The following is a 20842-nucleotide window of genomic DNA, read 5'->3' on the forward strand; positions in this document are numbered from 1 at the left end:
TGTCAGCTGGCACCTGCCCCGCATGGAGTAGCGCATACAGACTCCATGCAGATGCTGCTCTCGGTCATATTTGAACCCAGGAGATACAATTTGGAGCTTATTAATATAGTTTATTATATCCAGTATGCTAAGTGTTTTTGGTTTCCAATTTATTTATTAAACTGCAAGTTTCAATCTGTGCAGCACAAGAAAAGATTTTAGAACAATATAAGTCTTCAGTAGTGTATGCTAGAGCAGAGGGGATATGATAGAAACTTTTAAATACATAAAGGGAATCAACAAGGTTAAAGAAGAGAGAATATTTAAAAGAAGAAAACTGCTACAAGAGGACATAGTTTTAAATTAGAGGGGCAAAGGTTTAAAAGTAATATCAGGAAGTATTACTTTACTGAGAGAGTAGTGGATGCATGGAATAGCCTTCCTGCAGAAGTGGTAGCTGCAAATACAGTGAAGGGGTTTAAGCATGCATGGGATAGGCATAAGGCCATCCTTCATATAAGATAGGGCCAGGGGCTATCCATAGTACTCAGTATATTGGGCAGACTAAATGGGCCAAATGGTTCTTATCTGCACATTCTATGTTTCTAATATGTTTTGTACATGTGAGCGCCTTTAGGCTAGGTTCACACCTGAGTGTTTTACAGCGTGTTCCTATGCACTGTAAAACGCTCAACAGGCAAAAACCAATGTTTCCCTATGGGCATGGTTCTCACCTGAGTGTTTCACAGCGCGTACGAACGCGCTGTAAAACGCCCTACGCCCCAAGAAGTACAGAAGCTTCTTTGGGGCGTATTGTGGCAGTTTTTCATTGGATGCCTCTGTGGTTAATCACACAAACGCACGTACTATGCGCATTTCCAAAATACCAAAACGCCCCAAAATACGCCTCAAAAACGCCCGATAAAAACACCTGTAAAAAAGCGCTTATCGAATACGCTCAGGTGTGAACCCAGCCTTAGTGTTCTTTCTTATAAATATATATGGTGCCTAGGCTCATTTTGTGAGACTTTACTATTCAGAAACTATAACTGAATTGGGGACTGAATATCTGCTGCCAATCTCATGTGTATGCGGGCAGCCTGGCTGTCTCCCGATGTCTGCTGTAAGTGGGAAGTGGAAGCCAATATGCCTGATCCTTTGTCTCAGGGGTCTGTCTGGTAACAACTTCTTATGCATACGCGTGTTTATGGGGGAGTTGGGAGAAAGTATTAGGCTAAACGAGCATTTGTCCAGCAACTATTTGATGTGTATGAACACCTTCAGATGTAGATGTAACACTGAGACCAAATACTGCTGCCTCCTCAGCAATGGTCTAGTCATAAGAGAAAAAATGTAGACCGCATATAACAAAATGTTAGTTACTGAACAATACATAAGGACATACAGTACAGACCAAAAGTTTGGACACACCTTCTCATTCAAAGAGTTTTCTTTATTTTCATGACTATGAAGGCATCAAAACTATGAATTAACACATGTGGAATTATATACATAACAAACAAGTGTGAAACAACTGAAAATATGTCATATTCTAGGTTCTTCAAAGTAGCCACCTTTTGCTTTGATTACTGCTTTGCACACTCTTGACATTCTCTTGATGAGCTTCAAGAGGTAGTCCCCTGAAATGGTTTTCATTTCACAGGTGTGCCCTGTCAGGTTTAATAAGTGGGATTTCTTGCCTTATAAATGGGGTTGGGTCCATCAGTGGCATTGAGGAGAAGTCAGGTGGATACACAGCTGATAGTCCTACTGAATAGACTGTTAGAATTTGTATTATGGCAAGAAAAAAGCAGCTAAGTAAAGAAAAACGAGTGGCCATCATTACTTTAAGAAATGAGGGTCAGTCAGTCAGCCGAAAAATTGGGAAAACTTTGAAAGTAAGGGCTATTTGACCATGAAGGAGAGTGATGGGGTGCTGCGCCAGATGACCTGGCCTCCACAGTCACCGGACCTGAACCCAATCGAGATGGTTTGGGGTGAGCTGGACCACAGAGTGAAGGCAAAAGGGCCAACAAGTGCTAAGCATCTCTGGGAACTCCTTCAAGACTGTTGGAAGACCATTTCAAGGGACTACCTCTTGAAGCTCATCAAGAGAATGCCAAGAGTGTGCAAAGCAGTAATCAAAGCAAAAGGTGGCTACTTTGAAGAACCTAGAATATGACATATTTCCAGTTGTTTCACACTTGTTTGTTATGTATATAATTCCACATGTGTTAATTCATAGTTTCGATGCCTTCATAGTCATGAAAATAAAGAAAACTCTTTGAATGAGAAGGTGTGTCCAAACTTTTGGTCTGTATTGTACATTAAAAAGCCGATTCCAATTTTGCATTTATAGAACAATATAGATTAATTGTTGGGGTACGGGCACATATAGCACAATTACTGCAGATTTTCCAGTGGAACTGCGTGTGGAAAATCCACTGTGTGTACAGTGGACAGAGAATTTAACAAATCTCATCCATACACTGCAGAGATGGTCTACACTGGAATTACATATAAGGCCTCGTTCACATTTCTGTGTCCGTTTGACATCCATGAAAAAAATTTGTCCATGTTTCATTCGTGAAAATGTCCGTGTTTGGTCTGTGTGTCCGTTTTTAGCTTACTGCGTGTCATCTGTATCCCACGGGCACTGCTCAGCTGAAAGTTCATTTTCAAAGCACCTCCTATTTGTGGTCAGTGAAAAATTTCCCAAACACGGATGCCATCCGAGTTGTGTTCGTGTTTTTTCACAGACACTGATGTGAATAGATGCATTAAAATGAATGCGCATATGTGCTGTCCATGGAAAACGCAGACATCACATGTTAGTGAAAGACGGAAATGTGAACAAGGCCTAACTTGATATGTGGTACGAATTTACAATCTGCAGCATATCAGTCTATGTTGTGAATACTTTTTGCAGATTTCACTCAGTAAAATCTGCGACAAATTCATAGCATTTTCCGCACCACAACCTGCACAATTTTGATGCTGTGGATTTCACAGATATGTTGCAGATTTTGCACTTTGCCATTTAAGTGACTGTAGAGTGGTATTAAAGAGGTTGTCCAGGAAAAAAACATGGCTGCTTTCTTCCGGAAACAGCCCCATATCTATCCATAGTTTGTGCGTGGTATAGCAGCTAAGGCCCATTCACTTCAGCGGAGCTGAGATGCAATATCGGCCACAACCTGTTTCTGCAAGAAAGCAGCCATGTTTTTATAATACTGGACAACCCCTTTAAGGGTGCATTCACATGACCGTACGATGTGTGTGCTCGTTTTGCAGACCGCAAACCATGGATCTGCAAAACATGGGCACCGTCCGTGTGCACCCCACATCACAGTGCTGACCCATTGACTTCAATGGGTCCACGATGCCCGTGTGCACTTTGCATTGCGGTGCGGACCCATTTACTTCAATGGATTGGCAATCCGCAAGGTGCAGCCAAAGATAAGACATGTCCTATCTTTTGCGACACAGAGGCACGGACCCAGAAAGAGGGGGAAAGGCTTCTGTGGGTTTCCAGGTCTGTGCCTCCGCGCCACAAAAGATAGAACATGTCTTATCTTTGGCTGCACCTTGCGGATTGCCAATCCATTGAAGTAAATGGGTCCGCACCGCAATGCAAAGTGCACACGGGCAGTGCCTGTGTTTTGTGGCTCTGTGATCTGAGAAACTGGCAAACCCACCACACGGTTATGTGAATGCGGCATAATAAGGAGTCCTTGTGTGCCAAGGAAGGAGCTGAGCCGAATCAGGTAACAACTTATGCACTATATTTTAATTAGATATAAGATATACCACAGCGAGGCGGGTATTAATGACTTATATAAATGAAAACAGGATAGTGATTTATCCCAGGCTCGAGAGAATATAGAATACATATTTTCTGGACTTTATGGTAGAAAAAACATTTACAAAAAGGTTTGCAATATATATATATTTATTTATTCACAGACAAAGATCAGGGTGGTCTATTTGTATCTTCCTTGCCTAACTGATGACATGGACCCAGACTTTCAACTCCACTGATATGTCTTTCGTACAGATCATTTATGAGCCATAGGGTAGAACAGCTTGTGTTTATATAGATTAATGGTATAATTTCTACTAAATGCTATTTAAGATAGTGCAATCTCTCAAGATACGCTGATAGGTAATGGCTTGAGGCTCTGTGCAGACAGTACAGAAGACTGAATAGTCACAGCCATAGGCCAGACATCATGGGCCTGACCTTAAGTGCGTTGTCTTATCACATTAATCAGTAGACGACTACAAAACAGAGACAAAGTCACTAGACTAGACAAGATGCTTGTTTTCAGTGTTACCCAAGCTATTGTTATGTATCTAACATTTACTTTCAAATGAAACCATTAATCCCAAGGGCTAAGAATCAACTACTTTTACTTAACAAGAGAGTTTTAGTCTCCTGCTAACACTTTCTTCCAGTGGTCACTTCAAACACTTAAACTCCACTTCATGTTCTTCAAATCATCTCTGGCCATATTTTTATAAAACGCAGGAAATAAATCCGGGCTAAAATATAAAGATTACCACGTTATTTAAATAATGAAACATGCCATCAATAAAAAAGTGAAACTTTTTGCTTTCTCCAACCCAAGCCACTTTTTTCAAAAAGTCAACTCATTTAAGAACGTGTGCCTACCGAAGCACATTACAACAGAAATCTACTTCAGCTCCTGGTCGGAGTAGATTTCAGGTCTAGAAGATGTGTGCGCCTTTTAATAAATTGGTTGGATCTTCGTCCAACAGGGTTTTTACCAAGACTGGCAAGTGAAATGTATGTCTAGTAAATGACTCCTATGAAGTTTACTATTACTAATTTATTCCTGGCCATAGTTTCATTTCTCTTTAATAAGCTAATTCCAATTACATACAACTATTGACATAACAGTATGCCATATAAAACTATCTTTATTGAACCTGAAGGGTGGTTCACACACCGCTTTCTGTGGCAGTTTTTGATGCAGTTCCCGTAGACATTGGAGGAGATTTATCAAAACTGGTGCAAGGGAAAACTGGAGTAGTTGCCCATGGCAATCGTTCAGATTAATCCTTTCATTTTCCAAAGGAGCTCTGAAAACTGAAAGGTGGAACCTAAGCGATTTTCCTTTCCACCCATCTTGATAAATCACCCCCAATGTTTGTTAGGTGGGGTCACCTGTTAGGTGAAAGTGGGTTTTGTGACACCTATTTTTCTGGCATTTTGACATCTGCTCTGTAGGGTATCTAAGATGGGTTTTTTTTATGAACCAAACTGATCATGTGTAGGGTTCCTAACTGGGGCAGCTGAATAGTAGCCAGATGGATCTAATGACATCTGTTCTCAATAGTAACTGATAATACCTGATTTTTTGGGCAAATTCTTTTCTCCCCTTAACGCCTCAATTCCTTATTAAATACAGACATAATTTATACCAGTGATTGAAGCTTCTGTCCACAGAATAACCAGATCACAATATGTCTAAGCAAAGGATGCATTGGGGGTATTCCACCTGATCCAAGTACTGGTAAATGAAGGGGGAATTAATGTATTCAGATGTAGCATTTTTCAATAGTAGATTTCAATGGTGAATAACTTCCCCACATTTAAACAAGAAAATATTTCAATAAAAAGTATATATATGAATTTGAAATGAAACTTATAGCAAAGTATTTTAAAGAATCAATTATAGCATTAACTAGTCTTAAATGACCTGTTAATGTACTTCTAAATCAGCTTTTCTCAATGTAATTTTACTTGATGGCTTTATTAAATCCCATACAGTCAATTGCTTTCTGGAAATTAGGATATATAATTTCAGAGTGAGCTGGTATACAAGCTATTGGTGACATAGAGGCTTATATTTTATATTCTTGTTACTTTGGATAATCTATAGAACACAACAGGACACCATGGCCTTTGTAATCTTAGGTTGCATACATATAGTTTTTAATTACATGTGAATCGTTGACAAATACTAGATGCATAGTATACATATAACAACCCATATAGCAATTATTGGAGCTTCTGAATGTTAGTGGTTCATGTGGATGAAATGACAGGAGAGCAGTCAGCAGGTCCCCTACTTTATTTATCTTGCTTACCTGTAGGCACTACATCTATGAGGGAGCAGTGTGGACCATATTCCTATCTCAGTTTATCGTCTGCAATCCATAGGTAAATTGTAATTTTCTACTGTATTAAGCACAGTAGAAAAATGATAGTCGTAACACTCTTTAGGCTACTTCGTCAGATTTGATAAAACTTCTATTCAAACCATGAATTTTTCTTTGTTATAACGGATAACATTATTATCATTGTATGATTGTTTCATATTAACCAAGTTTCTTATATAATAGTTGAATGTACAGGCTCCCATGCACATTAGAGTATTGTCAGCTGAACCTGCTATTTTCAATAGGGCTGGCTGATAATCTAATGTTTATGGGGAGCTTAGGGAAAAAAATTACTGGGTGTGTTGAATTTCAATGCCCAATCCTTTTGTTCTCTCCTCTGTCTTATTGAAAACACACACGTGTGACTCAAAGAGGAGATAGTGTTTGGCCAACAGCTATTAAAAGTTTACCTTAAAGCGTGCTGTAGTTTTTGTCCGGCCACCTCTCGGCATGTTTGCCGTGCTGCCGCTGGACCTCCGCCAGCACAGTGGACTTGCGGTAGCACGGATCTGGCAGGCTGTTCCCCTGCCGAAACAGCCTGCCGGAAAAGGCTACCGCCAGTGTGAAGGTAGCCTTAGGCTGAGTTCACAACTGTATTTAGCTTTCTATACTTCTGATGCTTCATAAGAACAGAAAAATAACTGATCCATTTATTTTCAGCATCAGTTGTAATCAGTTTTTGGCCTCATTACGCACGACCGTTGTTTTGCTCCGCATCCGAACCGCAGTTTTTGCGTCTTGGATGCGGACCCATTTACTTCAATGGGGCCGCAAAAGATGCGGACATCACTCCGTGTGCTGTCCACATCCGTTGCTCCGTTCCGTGGTCCGCATAAAAAAATATAACCTGTCCTATACTTGTCCGTTTTGCAAACAAGAATAGGGCAGTTATATCAATGGCTGTCTGTGCCGTTCCACAAATGGCGGAACGCACACGGGCGCCATCCGTATTTTGCGGACTGCAAAACACACAACGGTCATGTGCATGAGGCCTTTGTCTGTTCCATCAGAGATCAGTTATTTTTCACAGGAGAAAAAGTCCTGCATGCTCTTCTTTTTCTCCTGTCAAAAATAGAAATATCCCATCTGATAGAACTGATCACAACTGATGCTCGTAATAAGTCCTTGTTCACATCTCTGTCAAGCAGATCTGGCAGGCTGTTGACTATAACAGGATCCGGCCACTTTCAGCATAAATGGCAGGTTTCGGCTGGACAATAACCGTTGAATGCAACAGTTTTTAGTCCAGCCAACATTTGTGCTGGATCTGCTTGATGGAGATGTGGACAAAGCCTAAGACAAATCAGTTACTTTTCAATTTTCTGTTCTTCTGATGGATCAGAAAAACAGAAATCTAAACGCAGATGTGAATGAGCCCTTATATGTGCAACTGGTTTAATGTAAAAAAAAAAAAGGTTAAAAAAAAATAATAATACATAAAAATGGCAAGATATGTCACTAACTGTCAGTAAGACAACAGCTTGCACCCTGAACCCTGCTGTGCCAGCGGTGCCAACAACACAGCAGGATAACAATACTTCCCTTCTCTATGAGAGAAAGGAAGGTTTTTTTTTTAATTGCTTGACAATTTTGGACACACTGGAAAACTCTTCTAAGCAAGTGTTGACAAAGACAGCATGTGAAACAAAGTAAAGATGTACTGGTTTGGGTGAAGAATTTGAGACTATATCGGGCATTCTACATAAATCTTTTTATTTTGTGAATAAATCCAACATACAAGTTGTATCGGGGAAAGTGTGCTAGATTTTTAGCATGAGTAAGTGGTGTAGGTTTTATAGGAACCAAATATAATTGATTGAAATAGCAGCAGTCAGATGTCACTTGCTATTGACATCACCTTGCCTCATTATCCCATTATGAAGTACCCCGTAATCAATTTTATGCAGAAAAAATTGAATTTCGAAGACTGGTTATATGTTAATAAATAGATTTAATAGCTAATTATAGAGAGAGTGCAGAATTTCAAAACCATGAAATAAGAACGGTGCTGCTGAAAGAATTCTTAAAAATGGCATTTAACTGGGAAGGTTTAACAAAGCACAGCATTTACCTTTTCCCTACCATCTAAAACTGTATTTTATTGTCATTATCCATATTGTCTCATTCACTGCCTGGATTCATTTTTCCAGCGTTAGTGCAGTTCCAATGCTGGAGCTGGACACATTTATGAGTTCGAGTCTAAAGATATGGCAGATTTATCACAGTGACCTAAATTTAGTGCATTTGAACCATGCCTTTTCCAACCAAGGCACACTCGCCATGTCTTCCAAGACATAACATGTATCTAAAACACATAATAACTGGGGAACTAGGCATGTACGTCAGTTTTATGTCAAAACTAAGCAAGAATTTTGGCACATTTAGCTTAGTAAGTCATGCATGTTGTATAACAAGTACATACAACTGACAGAGAACTAGCAAGTTGATATGTGGGGGACAGATAACAAAAACGATTTGAAAACTAAAATGGCAGATAGCCAGTAGTGATACGTTCTTTTCAGGATTCTCAATTATACCAGTTCATTTTTTTGGTATTCACTCATATGTTTCGCTGTGGCATACATCTAAATGGCCCATATTGCATAACAATGGAACAAAATGATCAGACTCAGTTGCTGCCACTATTTGGATGGGGTAAAAATCTGGATAGAAAATGGTTCTGCTTGCTGGTTTCTTTTGCATTCTCAATATGAGCGAGTTCCTAAAGATAACTTGGCATACATAAGGAAACAATTTTACATTACTGTTCTGTCTTCTGTGTGAAAAGCTCTCTTATCAGCTCTTGTCCCATCCGATCTGCCCATCATAAGCAACTTAAATTTATTCTTTTAATATTCAACACCATATAGTCACATTCATTCCCAAACTGACATCTTTGAGAATCAGAAGAACACTTTGTACTAATCCAGTCACCTGGACCGGAGATCTGTTCTCTTTTAGAAGCAACATATGCTATGGGAATATTTCACCACATTCACATCTTTTAATAGGGAAAATTATTTATATATATATATATATATATATATATATATACACACACACACACACACACACATCGCTTGAGAAAGGCTCTGTGTATGAGCCGAAACGTTGCCTCACTGTACCACATGGGTGATTAAACCATCGTGAATTTTCTACTGGATGTGCTGTCCGTTTATTTCATTGGGTAAGGAGCTATACCCCTGGACATAGCACCCACTATATTGTTTGTTTATTAGTGCCGCCATATTTATATATATATATATATATATATACATACATATTTTATTATACAATCATCGGATGGGGATTTTCCACCCACAATAGATATAGTCCATCTTGGGACTGGGTTATATCACCATCCATCACCATCCTTGGAAAGAAAGGTCTGGCACACTTGCCCACCTTTTCTATTCCATTTCAGCTTGGTTCCATATTTCTTGATTTCTTATGCTGCCATGTCTATAAAGAATTGGTACAGCACTCTACATGAGTGTAGGTTCACACTGTACATGAGAACAACTAAAGCGTGCACGAGTGGCCTCTGTCATGCTGTGGACTGGTAGATTATAGAGATTGACAACTTTTCCACACTTTTTGAGTTTCTATGAGCTTTTCCCCCCCAGCAGCATTGCAAGAACTTCAATGGGTGTTTCTGCAGTCCTCCTGATCTAAGATAAGCACTGGTCTTATCGCAGGGCTCTAGGTAATACAGTAGACCAGACAACTACTATACTAATATGGACCTTATTATTGATCAGAGGCCTAAATCTGTTTTGTACAGGACTGGTTTCCTGTGGCAAATGTTAAGCTCCGTCTTTCCACTAAGAAGACTTTGATGTATAATCCAATTTCGTTTACAATGCAGGACAGTATTTAGGCGGCAGTATTTAGGCTACTGCTTGGTGAACTTGACAATGAAGTGTTAATGGATAGGTGTTTATCTGTACAGGTAATTGTCCTGGTCTTGTCTCCTCATAATGAGGCCAAGGAGACAGGCATCTTTCTGTCTGCTGTCAGGACAGGTGTCTGCACAGCTCCAGGGAGAGGATTTTTTAGTTCTATGGATCCAAGAGTTTTATTTTTAATTTCCATCCCAATTCCAAGTGACATCTCCGGAAAAAAAATCAGTTTAGTATTTTAAAGGGGCATTTTAATTATGTCAAGTTATCCCCTTTCCAGTGAGTTTCCTACCTCTGGGACTCCCACCAATCACGAGAATGTGAACCCTGTAACTCGTGGAGACCCCCAAAATAAACCAAATGGTGCACAAGGCAACCCCACTTATTTATATCAGAGTTCTGGAGATAGGCGAGTAGGGCACTTGGTTATCTCTGGAAGTTCCACTTGGCCGCATGCCCGACTGCCCGCTCCGTTCACCTTGGGGTCTCCATGGGGTAGGGGGTTTCCGGTCTTGTAATTGGTGGGAGTCCCATTGGTAGGACCCCCACTGACCTAATAATTATCCCTTATCCTGTGGGCAGTAGTTAACGTTACATAACCAGAATACCCTTCAAATACTATGTTTTTTATTTTGTTTTTGGAGATGTCACTAGGAATTGGAATGGAAATTAAACTCTTGGATCCACAGAACTAAAAAAAATCCTCTCCCTGGAGCTGTGCAGACACCTGTCCTGACAGCAGACAGAAAGATGCCTGTCTCCCTGGTCTCATTAGGAGATGACTTTACATAACAGGAATACCCCTTCACTGTGTTGTTAATTAATACAGAACCATGTGGGTAAGGGCTCATTCAGACTGCTGTGTTTTGCGGTCCACAAAACACGAATACCGGCCGTGTGCTTTCCACATTTTGAGGGACGCACAGGTCCAGCAATATTTAGAAATGCCTATTCTTGTCTGCGATTGCAGACAAGAATAGGACATGCTCTATATTATTTGTGGGGCCGCGCAACAGAAATATGGATACGGACAGCACACAGTGTGCTGTCTGCATCTTTTGTGACCCCATTGAAATGAATGGGTCCGCAACCTCTCCGCAAAATGGATGCGGACCTGTACATACGCCCATCTGAATAAGCTCTAACAGTATAGTCAGTAGGAATAGCTTTTTTGTGCCAGACTTCTAGAGTGATGCCACCATGTCTGGTAATAAGTATTTCTAGGAAGCCGGTGACATTTCACTCTCTTCTGATTCAGAACATAGTCGTGAATGCCTAATGCATGTGTCATGATAACTAATGCTGTGCCTCTCAAGACATATCTCTGTATAGGGTCAGATTCTACAGTATAATAATATAGAGTATCTCAGAGATATATCCATTTGTCATCACTGAGTCATGTATTTTTCAAAAAATAAAGCTATTTTATCATAGGTAATACATTCAGTTGTGTAGCCTCTATTTCTAGATCTTGGAATAGAAGATGGCAGGCACTCATTATCTGTAACCACCCAGCAGACGGGTGAAAATATTTTATTAAGTCTATATATAACAATTAATTAGTATAAAATCAATATAGATATCGATCCAAAAATGAAAAGAGGATAAAAAAGTAAGATAAAAAAAAAATAGGGAACAAAAGTACAGGTTAAATTGCATATAAAAATATACCGGTATATATATAAAATATAGATATATAGTTATATAATTATGTCGCTCTATAATCTAATATCAATTGAAAAAGTATTGTCCCAGGCGGTTGTCCAAGGCGTATCAATAGTTCATCAATGTTCATAAATACATGAGTCCATATAAACAGTGATTAAATGGTTAAAAAGTAGTTAGCAATGGTTAAAAGGATGGTAGGTGTCCACGTGGAGTTATTTCCTACTTTAGTGCAATCATTTATATTCTATTTGGTACACGTGACAGCTTTGAACTTCAAACCACGGGATCACGTGAGACGCCCAACGCGAACAGCACAGAGCGGCATCTCCGGCGACCCTCGATTCTCCAAGAGAGAGGTAAAAAAACTTCCATGTACCCAGCCACACACGAACAACCCTCGATTCTCCAAGAAAGAGGTTAAATACTTCCATATACCCAGCCGCACACGTGGGACGCCACGGAGCAGCGGTGGGCATTAAACCTACTAACCCTGATTAACAGTGAGGGGAACGTGAGCGATACTTGGAAGTAATATCAAGTAATATCTACTATATATACCAACACACCAAGTTTGGGATATCAGTGTACCAAATAGAATATAAATGATTGCACTAAAGTAGGAAATAACTCCACGTGGACACCTACCATCCTTTTAACCATTGCTAACTACTTTTTAACCATTTAATCACTATTTATATGGACTCATGTATTTATGAACATTGATGAACTATTGATACGCCTTGGACAACAGCCTGGGACAATACTTTTTCAATTGATATTAGATTATAGAGAGACATAATTATATAACTATATATCTATAATATATATATATATATATATATATATATATTTATATACATATCCACTTTGTTATGCAATTTAACCTGTACCTTTGTTCCCCATTTTTATTTATCTTATCCTCTTTTCATTTTTGGATCGATATCTATATTGATTTTATACTAATTAATTGTCATATATAGACTTAATAAAATATTTTCCCCCGTCGCCTGCGGGTGGTTACAGATAATTAGTGCCTGCCATCTTGTATTCCAATTTTAACCATTTTATATTGATTGGGTGTAATCAATCAGGGCAAGTGCATCATACCCATATTAACGGACGGGTGAGCCTCTATATTACTATCTAATTTCTAGATCTTACCTCTGCTACCAATCAGTCTTCTTCTTGTATGCTTGTACTTTATGGCCTGCTATTCATTCTAGAGACCTTCATGAACAGAGATTTGACCATGCTCAGATGAATATTCAGATGTCAGAACATTCATCTTCGGACTACATACCGTATTTGCAAATGTTTATGACTCTTTATGATTGTGATCCTATTGATTATAATTATTGTGAAGCAGATAGATATAATTTATAAGCTCAAAGATTCATTTATTGGGCCCAATACTTTTGTCACCAAAGATGCAGCAATGTATAGTTATATGAATAGTACATACTATATATTGCCAAAAAATATTAAAAACAGCTATAAAAGTTTTATTGTAAAATGCTTGTATTTGTATTTCTTTTAGATAAAGACATCAGTATACTTCATAAGGGTATTCTGTAGACAGGAGCCTTGCCACTCAAATGGAATAAGTGACTTGAATATCAGCTGCCTACAGGATGAGAGAATGCACCGGATAATTAGAACAGTCTGTTATGTATGTTAGGCTCCAGAAAATTGTCCTAATGCCAAAAAAGACTTGATAACACCTGGTAACAAGGGGATAGTGTCCTATTAGACTGTAAAAATGTTCTGAGAGACATACAGCAATTAGCAACAGCAAAACATGCTCTGTTGAGAAGTCCATTCTTAGGATGTCAAGTCAGCATTGGTACAGTATAATTCCGACTGGCCAAGCTCAGGAGACAGCCAGTCTGTCCAGGATCTCTTACCTTGCCACTTAGCATGTACATAACAAAACCCCAATTTGTCTCATTTTAATATCCCAGTCTATCCGAGGCAGCATAGTCTTGGCACTTTCAAAGTAATGAAATCTATTATGCAAATATAAGATTCAAGGAAAGTCTGCCATGCCGGTGTGTCTCCACCTCTTTTGTTATCACAACAATCACCTGAGTGGGCAATGAGTCCAAGTTGTGTCTTGTTTGTTTTGATAAGCCATGGATAATGAATGGGCTGGAGGCTCCCAATGTGTATATAAGCAGCTGAGACCACAGCAATGCCAGTACCTGAGCCTTTCAGCAAGGCTTGACATCTCCTAGAGAAAAATGACCTCTTCCACTTTATTTCTGCTCCTTACTGGCCTCCTCCTTGCTGGATTATGCAAGGCATTCGACATTGGATTATCCACAAGATGTGTCTCTATACCTAAAGAACTGGGTATGTGCCATGACCTTGGCTACACAGAGATGAGACTTCCTAACCTGATGGGGCATACCACCATCCCTGAAGCTGTATCCAAGACAGCAGAGTGGCACAAGCTTCTACAGACTGGCTGCCACCCATATGCCCGAATGTTCCTATGTTCCATGTTTGCTCCAGTCTGCCTTGATACGTAAGTTCAACTTTTACTATAGATCTTTGTACATTTTATTGCTCACTTCATCATTTGGGAATGTTACCTAACCATTTTCAGGTTCCACAGTGTGCATTTACAATCTATATGATCTTTTTAAAGAAACTGAGCCCTTGAAACTAAATCTTCCATTATTGACTGGTTACCTTTAGGAGATTTTACTGTTAAGTGGCTGCCATAAACTGCTTAGTATTGTTCACTGTGCAGTTCAGCTCAGCGAAAAAGAGGATTAGACACCACTTGCTGAACTAAAAAGACCCACTTTGTAGCTTGACCCTTCCAACATAATTCTCTAACTCCTGGTGAATTGCTACATATGTCTTTATAATCGTTGAAGGGCTGGGTGAACATACATTGACATAATCGTATATACATTTTTTGGCACTGCTAGATGTTCATTGCCCTAACATATTTTAGAATATTAATAGTCATACTAAGCTGTGATAGAAATACAAGTCCCACACGAACTGCAAGTTGAAAATATGCTTCTGTTTTTATTGCAGGTTTATCCAGCCTTGTCGTAGTATGTGTGAGGCTGTGAGAGACAGCTGTGCCCCTGTACTAGCGTGCCATGATCAATCCTGGCCCGAGAACCTGAACTGTGATCGTTTTCCAGCTGGTGATGATATGTGTCTGGACAACCTGAGCATAGAGTACCAGCATACCTACAAAGGTAATTTTGATTGGCTGGAAAATAATAATAATAATGATGATATTAATACTACTAAAATAGCAAAAGGAAGGCTTTCTAAATTAGATAAAGTGCTAAATATTTTTTTTTTTTTTTTAGAACTACCCAAACCAACATGCCAAGGCTGTCCACTGATTGAAGAGTCCTGTTCATACAAGAGTGCCCTGGAAGCTTTTTGTGACAATGACTTTGGTGAGTTTCAATTTACTTGTCTTTAATGTTGTACATTGACTGAATTTTCAACTAAATATGGGATAACTGCTAGATCAGTGTGGGTCAGACCACTGGGACCCCCACCGATCATGAAAACAAAGGTCCAGTGTAATGGTGCACCACCACTCCATTCAAAGTCTAAGGGATTGCTGAAGATAGACATGTACAGTGCTAGGCCATCTCCGGCAGTCTCATAGAGTAGAACAGATGATGTGTTGACAACACATTCCTTAGTAATTATCTGTATACATTTTATAATAGCTTGTCTTTTTGGGATAAAGGTCTTATACCAAGCTTCCCCCCAGCTCCCTCCGCCCCCAAGTTTACATATAGTTTCCCTGTATCCAGTGGACAGCGATTATCTTTTTGTTACTAGAATACCCCATTAATGTTAGATGAACTGTGACAATTATTATGACAATAATCTTTTAGATATTAGAACAGCCTTATGTATTTAATTTGGGTATTTACTCTTTTACAAAGATAAGCAGACAGATTACTGTATTAAAGTTTTTTATTTCAAGCAATTTGTTCCATTTTGTAGAAAATGATTACAATATTGTAGAAGTAAATATACCCTAGGTGTTGTAAAACAGTGGGAGGCTGAGATAACACTAATTAGCTGATAGTGTTAATGTCTTTGTGTGCATGTGTTACCAACCCACTGACACAGTTAGGCAAAGTATATCATTAAGATCCCAATTGCTGTGTTGTAACATCCAAAGACAGAAAAAAAGCTAATTGCAACTAGAAAATGGCACAATGACCTTGTTACAGAGTCACCATTCTGAGGTTATCTGTTAATAATAGAAGGTAGTTTATTTATGGCATAAGATGGGTACATCTGAGGTTTGTACTAATCAAGTCCCTCTTTGTGTTTCCACAGCTATCAAAGTAAAGTTGTCAAAAAGAAAGTTTGCATCAGGACATTATGAATATGTGACCGAGGGCCCGGTAGAATTTATTAAGCAGGGAATGCTGCTTCCATATGACACACGCAATCTGATCGAACAATGGCTCAGGATCAATGAAAACTGTGCCCATCGGATTATCCGGCCCTCCAGATCCCTGGTCTATATTTTAGCTGGAGACATCCAGCATGGAAATGTTATGGTCAACAGAGTATTCCACTGGCAGAAAAAGGACTCTCAGCTGAGTCTGGCCACCCGGAAATGGAGACACCATAATTGTTAACCTAACAATTTGAACTTTTGTCTGTAAATATGCAAGGCACTCAGATGTAAATAGCTAAATATACAGAAATATATAAGTATTATAAGGACTTACTCCGGCAGTTGGCAGTTATGTGTTTCAGCATCCCTTGCCAAGCTGCATGTGAATTATGTGTACAAATATATGTGCATAGATTTTGAGATAAACTTCATTTTTCTAATCAATCTTTTAGTTGTCTGCCTGAATCTATCAATACAGACTTATGTTCCGTTGGGGACAGATTATGTTTATTTGAGTTGGAAATTCACAAGAAGGATCTCACAAGAGCGAAACTCAGTTGAGGTTGGTCTGCTTTGGTGAAAAGATTAGAAGGAACACTCAAATAGTTCATCATGTAGAGCAGGGGTGCACAACCTGAGGCCCTTGATATCATTCTGTGTGGCCCCCAACCATCTGGTAACAACTATGTTTTGTGACTGCTCAAATGTATTTTTCATGAATTCTTTAGATGGGAGTCCTGCAACTGTAACTTGATATTAATGTTATATACTGTATGTTCAATATGCCATAAATACAGTATTTCAGTTGTTAATACCTCGTTTAAATTTCAATTTTTGGCCCTTGACGTTGGTTCAGTCTGACAATGTGGCCCCCAACCAGAAAACGTTGTGCACACCTGATGTAGAGGGATATCCAGGAAACCCATTATATAAACATACATAACAATAGCATTGAAGTTTGGTATTTTTTTAAGATAAAGGTTTTAAGCTGACCATACACATTCCATAGCTGTTGGGTGAATGATTGTTCAGCTGACAGCTATCACTCCTCCATACACAGGGGTGGGATTCAAATTTTTAACAACAGGTTCCCTACTCAACGGCGGACATGCAGCATCATGACACGTTTACATATACATACACCGCATATATGCAACACACATACACATAAATACACCATATACATGGTACACATACATAAATACACCATATATACACACACCACCCAACTATGGAGCTAAACTGTCAATGGTGCGCAAAGCAATTGAAGTGATCATCTCCAGCAGCCCTGCCGCCACCACAGCACCGGATTGGGACTCAGCCGGTAACTTGGTTCTCCGATCCAGTTGTAATTTTAACAACCAGATCTGGAGAACTGGAGAGAACTGGCTGAATCCCATGCCTGTCCATACACATCCACATTGAACCAAGTATGTAGGTGTTATCAATGGGGTGAGAGAAGAATGTTTCTGCCAGACCCTTCTCCTGGAAGAACAAAACTGTCAGACAAGAAATCTCATCCACATGGTGCTAAAAAACCTGCAGTGTAAACTGACCTGTGGTGTGGATTTTAGGGTATCAATTTATGTTGTGGATATCTATTTATGCTGTGGGTACCCACCCCCATATCTGGCCCAGATCATGATGATTTCTGCCAGCTACAACTTGAAGTTACTCCTGAAAACAACAGTGCCAGATAGTGACCCAAGAAGTAAGGGCTCTATTAGACTGTTCTATATTCAGACAGGACAACTGCATATGGAAAAACCTTTACATCAGCCTATTACACAATCAGTCTTTCCCTATTCAGTTCTAATAGATTTTTGGCAGCACATCCCTGATTACATGGAGAGATGTACTGCCAATAATCGTACAACTTTAATTCAGAAAGATGCAGATCAGTGGACAAATGAGCGTTTGCTTGTTTATTGGTGGCACAATTATACGGGCCAGTTATCGGAAATGAGCATTTATATCAATATTTGTTCCCGATAATTGGCTCAAAAATGTCCAGTCAAATAGGGGCTTAATAGTGCCCCACACAGTAACGGTAGCCTTCCTTGTGCTCCACACAGTAATACTGCCCACTTTGGGTGCCACACAATTATTGTACCCACTTTGTGCTTCCTACATAATTATGTCCCCTTTTGTGTCTCTGGCATGCAGAATAAATGCCCCATATGCGCTCGTGCTCCTCCACAGTACTTTGAAGCATTGTTCTAGTCATAGGCTATTATTACCATCTACTGGATTGTCCCGCATCCAGTCTGCATCGGCCAATGTAAAAAGCCACTCATTCTGGGCTTAAAGGGGTTCTGCACTTTGTTTTAACTGATGATCGATCCTCTGGATAGATCATCAGCTTCTGATCGGCGGGGGTCCGACACCCAGGACCCCCGCCGATCAGCTGTTTGAGAAGGCAACGCTCCAGTAGTGCCGCGGCCTTCTCACTGTTTCCGCCGGCCCACTGATGTCACGACTAGTATCAACTAGCGTGGGCGCGGCTAAGCTCCATTCAAGTGACCAGAGCTTAGCCGCGCCCCCGCTAGTTGATACTAGTCGTTACGTCAGTGGCACGGCAGTAAACAGTGAGAAGGCCGCGGCGCTACTGGAGCACCACTGCCTTCTCAAACAGCTGATCGGCGGTGGTCCCGGGTGTCGGACCCCCGCCGATCAGATGCTGATTATCTATCCAGAGGATAGATCATCAGTTAAAACAAAGTGCAGAACCCCTTTAAATCAGCCCGTGTATGATCATGCTTGCTTCATTTATGTTGCCACAGGTAAAAAAAAAATAAAAAAATGTAAACAATAAAGAAGCAAAACAGGAAGATGTTTTGCCTTATTTTGCTTTATTGGCAGAAGCATAGGCAGAATTACCAACAATCTCATTACAGATTACACTGGCCACAGAGTCAGTCAATTGGATAGGGCCAAATCAGTCCACAATCATTTTCACAAACTCTCTTACATAATCTCTACACACATTCTCTAAACGTATTGACATAAATTAAAGCTTTTGTAAAGATATGTTCCCATGTGTTAGATTTGTTAGAGATATGTCCGTAACTGAAAATCCAATCTATACATGTGAATGGGACTGTTTCTGCAGTATGCACATATCCGGTATGTGATCCAAAGCTCAATTCGCTGAAGCCTATGCAGCACAATCTGAGGAATGAGTGTTCATATGAACATACATTCCCAATAACCTACCTGGGCCTTTAAAGGGTTTGTCTGTCTTTTTTTAAATAAGTGATACTCATCTGACCAGTCCTCTGCTGCTCTCATTTCAGTACTTTCCAGGTCCCCCACCAGTCTCTACTTTTCTGGCCCCTCTCGATACAGGACTGGCAGGGGACCCTGGGAGCATCAGAATCAGAATGGTTGGGGTTAGGGAGGTGAGCTTGACTGTTAAGCCATTATTATTACCTTTTAAAAATGTATCATCGGCTGGACAACTAATTTAATAGCTTTTTCTGTCTTATGTCTTTTCTTTGTTGTGCAGCAATTACCGGCTGTCAGCCTTAAAGGGGCTGTGCAGAAATGGGGGGTTGCAAACCCCCCCTCCCACACACACTTGGCCAGGCCTGTAAAGGAAAGACTGGCTCCCCGCTCCTTCTTCTGACAGCCAATGCTCAGTTGGGCTCCCTTGATGTTAACATGTTTGACATCGCCACAGCTAATTACTGGCAGCGGCATTGACTGGCTCCCATTACATCATGGCAAATGGTCACATGATACAAGGGGTCCAGTCTCTGCCAAACCAGATGTTGACATCGAGGGAGCCCAGCGGAGCATTGCAGACCTGGAGGAGAAGGATTGGGGAGCCAGCGTTGGAAAGCAGGTAAGTACAGGTCCGGCCTAGTGGGAAGGAGGGGTTCTGCCAACCCTTCCTCCATTCTTGCACAACCCCTTTAAATGAAATGATCTATTAAGGCTACTTTCACACTTGCGTTGTTCTTTTCCGGCATAGAGTTCCGTCACAGGGGCTCTATACCGGAAAAGAACTGATCGGGTATGTCCCCATGCATTCTGAATGGAGAGTAATCCGTTCAGTTTGCATCAGGATGTCTTCAGTTCAGTCGTTTTGACTGATCAGGCAAAAGAGAAAACCGTAGCATGCTACGGTTTTATCTCCGGCTAAAAAAACTGAAGACTTGCCTGAATGCCGGATCAGGCATTTTTTCCCATAGGAATGTATTAGTGCCGGATCCGGCATTCAGAATACCGGAATGCCGGATCCGTCCTTCCGGTATGCGCATGCGCAGACTGAAAAAAAGGTGAAAAAATAAATGCCGGATCCGTTTTTGCCGGATGACACCGGAAAGACGGATCCGGCATTTCAATGCATTTTTTCGACTGATCAGGCATTTTTAAGACTGATCAGGATCCTGATCAGTCTTACTAATGCCATCAGTTAGCATACATTTTGCCTGATCCGGCAGGCAGTTCCGGCGACGGAACTGCTTGCCGGATCTCTCTGCCGCAAGTGTGAAAGTAGCCTAATGTCTAGTATGTGTAGAGCCTAAACACTGTGATACATATTTTATATTGCTTCTATTCTCACGTTCATACAGTGTTGTAAGCTGTTCCCTTACTAAATAATTAAATGCCAAGTGCTCCTCTATTGCCTAACCATATTTTAGGAATGATTTTGCATAGCAGACCATAGGAATACACCATTTTATTTCAGTGC

At 40.2% G+C, this 20842-nt stretch overlaps 1 protein-coding gene across 1 annotated transcript; it reads left to right on the plus strand.

The window, feature by feature from the left end:
* Positions 1–13285: 13285 nt before the first annotated feature.
* Positions 13286–16696, plus strand: LOC120987109 (secreted frizzled-related protein 5-like). The gene is made up of 4 exons (XM_040415735.1): positions 13286–14265; positions 14790–14959; positions 15077–15169; positions 16077–16696. Exons 1-4 carry the CDS (start codon positions 13979–13981, stop codon positions 16382–16384), a joined length of 858 nt encoding a protein of 285 aa, XP_040271669.1. The 5' UTR covers positions 13286–13978; the 3' UTR covers positions 16385–16696.
* The last annotated feature ends 4146 nt before the right edge of the window (positions 16697–20842 follow it).

Source organism: Bufo bufo, chromosome 1, assembly GCF_905171765.1.
Source record: "Bufo bufo chromosome 1, aBufBuf1.1, whole genome shotgun sequence".
In the NCBI taxonomy this organism is placed as follows: domain Eukaryota; kingdom Metazoa; phylum Chordata; class Amphibia; order Anura; family Bufonidae; genus Bufo; species Bufo bufo.